The sequence below is a fragment of the Atta cephalotes genome, assembly GCF_000143395.1.
Source record: "Atta cephalotes unplaced genomic scaffold scaffold00038, whole genome shotgun sequence".
Classification (NCBI taxonomy): domain Eukaryota; kingdom Metazoa; phylum Arthropoda; class Insecta; order Hymenoptera; family Formicidae; genus Atta; species Atta cephalotes.
Window position 1 is genome coordinate 712,113 of NW_012130102.1, and position 9,436 is coordinate 721,548.

Here is a 9,436-nt window from a genome sequence, read left to right on the forward strand (position 1 = left end):
TATATATATATATATATATATATATATATATATATCTGTATTTGAGGTTGTTGTGTGCTATTTAACATTTTATTTAACTGTATATGTTTTGGATTATGCAAATTTAAACAATAGCACGGTGATTGATTATTCATGGTCTCTTTTTAAAGTTTTTGTATCAAAATAATAATTTTTTTAATCGATTGTAATTCTATTGTTAAAGGAGAGTGTTCACGCAATGTTATTTACGTTCACGTATGTTATTTTTAATGCTAAATTTAATGTAAAAATAAATTAATAAAAAAATTTTTTTTCCATTTTTTGAAACAAAATAATTATGTCATAAAATCCATACCCTCATTTATTGGATATCCCTTATATAATAAGTAGAAAAAAAATAAGTCAAAAAGTTAAACTTTTCTCGCTGTTATAAAATTTTCCTTGAAAAATTAATTTTTATTTTTTCAATGTCCGTATATTTATATTGCATTTCGCTGATATTCTCTTTATATAATATAAATATAATAATATAAATAGTCCCTGGTTCACACTTCGGCTTACGTGAGCACCATTTGTCGTTGTATAGATATTTGATAATCAACAAAGATGAAATCTATAAAGAGCTATAAACAGCATACTCATATCATTAATCATCTAACTGTATCAATTAGCTCACTCTGAGTAACTAAAATTTGAAGCTGTGTTGCTCTTGTAAATTATATTACAAATATTATATAATTGTTAGTATGTACAATAGATATATTAATTATTTATTAATCAAAGTATGTTGTAATTGATTTTTAATAAGATAATTGAATTTATTCAGTTGTTTAGTCACATAATATCATTTTATGTATATTTATAACTTATGTATTTTTAATTTAATGAAATTCTCGAAATATCACAATCACACAAATATTTTTTATTCCAAATCTTCATATATACATTTTATGCTATGTTTCGTCACAAGTACATTGTGTTAAATACATGGATATTGAAAAAATAAAAATTTATTTTTCAAGAAAATCTTTATAACAGCGAGAAAAATTTAATTTTTTGACTAATTTTTTTCTTACATATTATATAAGGAATATCCAACAAATAAAGGTATGGATTTTACGATTTAATTATTTTTTATATTTTTTTTCAAAATAATAGAAAAAAATTTTTTTATTAATTTATTTTTATACCATTCAGCAAAATTATTAAAAATAACATAAAAGTACTTATACAGGGTGTTTCATAAGATGGGTCTGAGCTACATTGGAGATGGAGAATGGATCAAAGGGAACAAAAAATTCTTATACTATTTTGAGGTACTCGCTATAGTTTTCGAATTAGAAAAGGAAATGTCTAAGCCAATATACGATTAAGCCGCGCCGCGCGAATTCGTAGGCCGGCCCACTTGAGCGGCGGCGGCGGCGGCGCGCAAGGAGAAGGAAGTAACGCTTCGTTGCCTAGCCTGGTATGGAAATTCTATGTGTTTCGCTGCATCGCGCCTACATTATCCAAAAATGTTATTGTATTTTAGCTTTCCGAAATTATACATTTCTTATCATTATAAATCGCGTTATTTAGCACGATTAAATACATTTTAACACAATTATAGATATATTAAGCGATGTAATTAATTAGATTAATTACGCAAAGCGTATGCTGATCGTCGCGATACCTTTCCGCTTGCTTTATTATACGATATTTCTATTTAATTACTTCGAGACACACTTTGTCGCGTCGTTTTATACTATATTTAGTCGGAGTTTTATTTTTTGAAATGTTAATGTATGTACACTGAAATTATAGTATAAGCTCGCGTAGATAGTCGCTACATTGTAAATCCAGATATATTATTCCATGTACAATGACGCATTTGACTGAGGTTTTTTTTACATATTTCTTACCGTTTAACAAGTTTAATTGTACATCATTAAAAACATTTTTAAATTTTATTAATCTTTAATGTTCACTGATGAATAACATTTAAATTTTCTGTCACTAAAAAGATTATTTATGTATACGTTAATGAGTTGTTTAAGTTTGTAGTAACTGAAAACTTAAATGCATTGAAAAACACTAATTAAAAATTGAGTGTTTTAGTTTATTTTCATTAAACTATCCATTAAATTTAATGCCCATGTTCATTACATTAAAAAAAATCTGTAACTTACAAGGAAAGGGATCCAACTGCTCCTCTCTGATTTTAATAAGCAGTATGTTATTCTCCAGACAAAAATAAGCGACACGTATTTTTTTATACATGTCCATACGCACTTTTAAAGGGTGAAACACTCCTTGGAAAAAAATTGATTTTTCTCTTTTGTAGCGAATATCATTGGAAAAATCGATGTTTCTCTTTCGAAGCGAATGTCGTTGGAACTATAAGAGAAAAAAATTTTCAAGAATGAAAATAGAAGGCTTCAAAAGTACTTTAGAACTATAATAAAAAAAACTTTTTTATAATAGATAATAAATAATTTTTTATAATAAAAGTTTAATCGTGCTAAATAACGCGATTTATAATGATAAGAAATGTGTAAGGAAAACTTCAGCTAAAATAACATTTTTGAATAATGTAGGCACGATGCAGCAAAACACATAGAACCGCGATGCCAGGCTGTGCTAGGCAACGAAGCGCTACTTCCCTCTTCCTGCGCGCCGCCGCCGTCGCCGCCGCTTGAGTAGGCCGTCCTACGAATTCGCGCGACGCGGCTTATAATCGCTTATTGGCTTAGACATTTCCTTTTCGAAAACTATAGCGAGTATCTCAAAAATATAAGAATTTTTTGTTCCTTTTGATCCATTCTCCACCTCCAATGTGGCTCGAACCTATCTTATGAGACACCTGTATAAAAATATTTTCAAAATTTTTAATGAAAGATTACTGATAATTGATTTTTGCGTGAATGCCTCCCTTAGTTCATATTACGTGTACTATTTTATAATCAGCCTTCGCTGGATTCGGAATAGCATCCATGTTTTTCTTTGTGAGTTACAATATTATGCAATGTCGCTCTATTTTTATTAATAATGTAAGTAATAAACATTTCGTAATTTTGAGTTACGAATTTCAGAATCGATTCGAACAATTTTAACGAATTGTGTAAAATGTAACTGGAATGTCATAATACCATCTTCTTCTCTATATACAATATATAATAATTGCGTTTCTTATATTGGCAAATCGATATAACTGACAGTAAATAGTTTTATTAATATTAACAGTAAAAAATTCAAATTATAATACACTAATATAACATTAAAGACTAATATAACATTAAAGACATTTAATAAAAATATTTTGTTTCAATTACTTTCACTTCTTCTATTTTTTGTGTGAGTTCTGCAGCATAACTCCCATGCGGCGTAAATATTGAAGTTATTCGATAAAAAAAAATAACATACTTCTTCAATATATAAATTTATATTATATACAAATCATTAAATTTAATCGATAATTTTTGTTGTTTCTTTTTTTGTAAAACGGCATAATTTCAAAAAATTATATTCAATTTTTATATGATGCTCATAAAATTAACATTTACTTTAATTCAGTTAATCTATGATCTAACGCACGCGCGCGCGTAACTTTAATTAAGGTTTTCTTTTACATAGATTCTAACAGAAATAAATTAATTTTATGGATAATTAATTTTAACTTATTAGGTGTACAACTTTGCTTCCGCCATTTTTTTTCCGAAATTCGAGGCTTTATTGTAAAAAACTGGTTATACATTTATGATTCAAAGTATTGTCCATCGCTGGCCACTACTTTCTCCCATCTTTCGGGTAGCGTACGAATTCCGCATCGAAAAAACTGGTCATCTTTTGAGGCTATCCATGAATCGATCCAATTTTTTACTTCTTCATAAGACCGGAAGTACTGGTCAGCCAGGCCGTGTGCCATTGATCGAAACAAGTGATAGTCAGAGGGAGCAACGTCTGGAGAATACGGCGGGTGGGGTAGGACTTTCCAAGTTTTAACGTTTCCAAGTATGTCTTGACCACTTTCGCAACATGAGATCGAGCATTGTCATGCTGCAAAATCACTTTATCGTGTCTCTCGTTGTATTGCGGCCGTTTGTCTTTCAATGCTCGGCTCAAACGCATCAATTGCGTTCGATACCGATCGCCTGTGATTGTTTCAGTCGGTTTTAACAGTTCATAATACACTACGCCGAGCTGGTCCCACCAAATATAGAGCATGACCTTGGAGCCGTGAATATTCAGTTTGGCCGTCGACGTGGAAGCATGGCCGGGAACTCCCCATGATTTTCTGCGCTTGAGATTATCGTAATGAACCCATTTTTCGTCCCCAGTCATAATGCGAAGAAATCCCTTCCGTCTTTGCCTTTCAAGCAGCTGTTCACAAGCAAACAAACGCCGTTCAACATCTCTCGGCTTCAATTCGGCACCCAATTTCCTTGCTTCTGAATCATTCCCATGGCTTTGAGGCGTTTTGAAATGGCTTGTTGAGTCACTCCCAATGATCGTGCCAATTCTTTTTGATTTTGACACGAGTCTTGCTCAAGTAATTCTGCATCTTCGAAAACTTTCTCTCTTCCACCGCTATGCTGGTCTTCGACGTCAAAAATCACCGTTCTTGAAGCGTTGAAACCACTCACGACACGTTCTTTCACTAATAGCGGCCTCATAAGTATTGAGAGCATTCGATGAGCCTTAGCCGCAGATTTCTTCATATTGAAGCAAAAAATTAAAACCTCCTGCAAATGATGAGAATTTGGCTCGTAAACTGACATTTTCAATCGAGAATAACTTTATGATGCAGACACAAATCGACTAATGTTTCTATGGGGTTATATTGACAGATGCCCAAGTTTATTGTATGACGTCTATGATCTATTTATTTCAACCACCACTTACCGCTAAAGCCATCTATAGGAAAACGGCGGAAGCGAAGTTGCACACCTAATAATTCAGTTGAAAGAAAAATAAACTTAACCTTGCATGAAATAAATACATAGTATTTTTCTAGACTTTATCCGAGTATATAAAAATCATGGATGGCAAAGAAACAAATAAGTATTGGAACGATATTGATTTCGGTGAGGAAATCGTTATTTCTGGTATTGCTGGCAGATTTCCTAATTCACATGATATAAAACATTTTAAAGAAAATTTATTCAATAAAATTGATCTTGTAACAGCAGATCATAACCGATGGGAAATAGGTGATTAATTCATATTTATGGTTATTAGGTTATTATTTTAATAATTTTTTAAATTTAAACAAAACACTCTCTAAAATATTTCAATATCTAAAAAAAAAGTAATACCAAATCTTTTTTAGATTTTTTGAATAATTTTAAGTCTTGTTTTGTAAGATGGAGTAAATGCTTACGCATAATCTCGGTTCGCGGGACGGGAACCGAAGATTATGAGATTTGCACTCACTAAAATCTCCGCCGGTGTCCTGTCTCAGGCCTAGATGAGGACGCTCCGGGTACGCGTGCAGTAGAGTCCCTTTAATAAGAGTTTCGACGTAAGAGCGGAAGGATGTCATTGCTGGATATCAGCTGGAAACAGCATAAATAACACGCGCCATTCAAAGTTTTCGGTAATAATGAAATGAATAAAACAACACACTCCTGCAATTAGAGTGTATTGTTTATTTCATTATTACTTCTTCGTCACGCGATCAGTCGAGAGTTGGAATATATTATCATAACGTATTATACATGGTTTTTATATCGTATAATACCGTATGTTATATGTATTATACATACGGTTTTATGTTTTGTTTAAACGGAATCCTGACTGGCCGCGCAATGGTGGCACCGCACAGTACGTTCCTTTCTGATTCGACACAGATACTCACCAAAGCAGCTATGCTCGATGAGTGTCATTCTAAATGTCAATCCCCCCTGTCCAACTATTCAGGACAGAGATGGACAGCCTGGATTACCTGGGCGCTCGCATATTATGGATCTGCGAAGCGTGTTTGCCACTCTCGAATGATCCACAGCACCTCTTCCCTCTTCTTATTGATTGTTTGTAGAGTGACGATACCTCTCTTAAAGCGGATCAATTTGACCCAGAGATACATCTCGGGCTATTCCCCTTGCCTCCCAGAAGATTCACTGGCGGAATCTCTACGAGAATTAATACAGCGGCCAACGCTTCCTGTACGTTCTGGAGATGCGCTGGACCAGCCTTCGCTGAATCCGGAATAGCATTTGCCATATTCAGGGGTCAGCTCGCACTTCCCCATCTCAAATCGGGGCCTGTACAGAAATTCTTACAGGACGGCGTGCATATACAGTTGCCACGTAGCAGCGCTCAGTCCTCCCAGGCTGGCCAAGGTGTCACTTGCCCGCTCTAGGGGTCAGCGACTTGAAGTGAGCTCTGAATCCTTGACCGTCTCGCTTGAGACCCAAGTATTTTATCTCGGGTATCACCTAAACGGGGGTTGATCCTCTCTTATTTGGGCTGGCACATCCAAAGACTCGTAGTGTATAAACATTGCCTCGGTCTTCTGGAGCGCCACCTTCAGCCCCATTCCCTCGATGGAACCGCGCATGCCACGCAATATTTGCTGTGGCTACAGCTTCGTTTCCTCCGACCAGAACCAAAGTGTCATCTGTCATGACAGCCGAGAGAAGGGCATCATAACCAATGTTCCAAAAGAAGAGCCCGAGCATGGACCTTTGTGAAATACATGGACCGCACGATGCTCCTTTGCTTTGTTGGAATTCCGTGACAAAGAGTCTCTCCTTGTCACGGAATTCCAACACTCTTCCCCGGATATAATCCGACACAATGGTGACTAGATAAGGAGGAACGCTATGATGTTCCTGCGCCTTCATTACTCGATTCCAGGGGAGGGTATTAAAAGTGTTGACTGTGACTCAAACGACATAGTCATCCTCCCTCTGACTATGGACGCCATGAGGGCCCGAACCTGCCGAATAGAATCGACGGTCCTCGCGGAATCCATACTATCTTGGTAATAAATCGGAGTCCTTCCGGAAAATCCGACCAGTGATAACTCGTTCAAAGAATTTGTCAGTATTGTTCAGCAAACAAATCAGCCTATAGGCCTATGGAGACTCCGTTGGCCGGCCCACTTTCTATAAAAGGATCTTGTCTTTTTCCATTGGGGAGGGGGAACTTTTCCAATCTGAGGCAACTCTTAAAAATTTGCCTCAAGTATTTCCCTATTCTGTTCCGAGGTCAAGGCCTAGATCTTGCCTGGAATTTCGTCCGACCCTCGAACGATCCTTCAAGCTAGCGATGGCCATCTCGTTTCTCGTTACCTCCAGTTCCTCTCGTCAGTCTTGCGGGGGGGTCGAAACAATTTTAATCCATGCTGTTGGGGTAGGCGGAAAAACACGTTTGTGGAAAATATGGCCGACGCTCTAATTCGTAATCAATTTTAAAGTTCTTTTTTTAATTTTGAAATTAAATGAACTATAAGTTTTGGTCCAAGATTACGGTCCAAAGTAAAAATTACTGATCTAATAAAGTTACCAAAAAAATAATTATATAATAATATTGGATCGGCAATTGTTAATTTGAACATCAAATAATCAAAATTTACACAAAATGGTGTTTTAACTTATTCAATATCGCAAATTAAAATGAAAACTTTAAAATTGATTAAGAATTAGAATGTCGGCCGAATTTTGTTCACAAAGGTGTTTTTCTGTCTACCTGTGCTCTGGTAGCACGGGAAAATTGTTCAAAAAATCTGAAAAAAATCTGATGTTATTTTTCTGAGATATTGAACTATTTTAGGAGATGTCCTTAAATTAAATTTCAAAAATTATTAAAATAACAATCATTCTAATCATTATATATTATACTTTTACAATTATGCTTTGGTTAAGACAGTATATGTCACTGTCAGTGCCTCTTTCTGACTAAACATCATTACATGTTTATTAATGAAAAAGTATATCTCAAATTAAAATTTCATACAAAATAATCAAAGGATAAAACCCTTATGTAAATATATACATTTTTAGAGCATGCGGAATTTCCACGCCGTATGGGAACTATCAATAATATAGAAAAATTTGATGCGGATTTTTTTGGATTGTCTTTTGAGCAAGCACACACGCTTGTACCTGAAGCGAGAATGTTATTAGAACATACTTATGAAGCAATTATCGATGCAGGAATCAATCCAAAGCAATTACAAGGAAAAAATACTGCTTTAATTATAGGGGCATCTTGCATTGAATCACAAGAAAGATTCATGTTTAAAGAAAACATTCAGGTAAAAAAGATATATATATATGTATATATATATATATATATATGTATGTATGTGTATAGAGAGAGAAGGGGGAGATATATACAGAATGTCTCAAAAATAGGGTAGGAGTCACATTAGGAGCGTAGAATGGATCAAGGGGAATAAAAAAGTCTTATATCATTTTGAGATATTTGCTGTTGTTTTCGAATTAAAAAAGGAAATTAAACCAATGTGCGATAAAACCGTTCGCGCCGCGCGAATTCGTAGCACGGCTCATCGCGCTTCATTTGACAGCGCCGCTATCTCCTACTTGGGAAGGAGGTGGGGGTGATAGTCGCTTCAGGTGAAAGTCGTGTGCTCCCAAGTATAGAAGGAAATGAGGTAGAAGTCAAAATTTTGATTTTATATAGTAGAAATGTGACGTTATTTAAACTTCTTTTGTTATATATACATAACTATTAACTTTTTAACGAGTGACATCCGACGGTTAAAACTTTCTCAAGGTCATAACCTTAACAATATGAAAAGATCAAGATCAAGGTCATTGAGGAGAGCTCTCCTAAAGTACATATTCACTGCTAATTTTTTAAAAATAAAATATGGATTGTTAAAAAAATCTTTTTACTAACTTGCTAAAAAAGGACTTTTTCTCTAACTCAATATGTAACATATTATATTATATGTTATACATAAAAATGTTATATAGTAAAAAAAAATGATTGAAATCTACTGAATCTATTATTCATTTGCGGAAATTGCAACGGTAAATATTTTTCAATTAGTTAAGAGGTCAGAACGTTTTTGGATGCCATAAATCTGCAATGGCAAATATGATTTCATACTGTTTGAATTTGAAAGGACCATCTTATACCATCGATACAGCATGCAGTTCTAGCCTTCATGCTATGGCAGTTGGTTATGATTATATCAAATCAGGAAAATGCGAAGACGCAATAATTGGAACAGCACAATTATGTCTTTATTCCATGATAAATCTACAATTCGCTCGACTTGGTATTATGAATAATTATTATATATTTTCTATTTTTATTAAAATTTAGTAGTCTTATAATACAATAAGCATGACATTTAGAGAATTACTCAAATCACCTTCCTTATAAAAACATAAACATGATTCATTATACATACAATTAAATACACATATACACATTACTACATGTATTGTATTTCTTAGGTGTTTTGTCAAACGCCGGTTATTGCAGACCATTTGATACCGCT

At 34.2% G+C, this 9,436-nt stretch overlaps 1 protein-coding gene across 1 annotated transcript in view; it reads left to right on the forward strand.

Moving 5' to 3' along the window:
* Positions 1-7,987: 7,987 nt before the first annotated feature.
* Positions 7,988-9,436, forward strand: part of LOC105621939 (fatty acid synthase-like) — a 16,001-nt gene continuing 14,552 nt past the window's right edge. The window contains exon 1 of the mRNA XM_012203375.1: positions 7,988-8,218. Coding sequence (XP_012058765.1) covers positions 7,988-8,218 — 231 coding nt within the window. The remainder of the gene's footprint in view (positions 8,219-9,436) is intronic.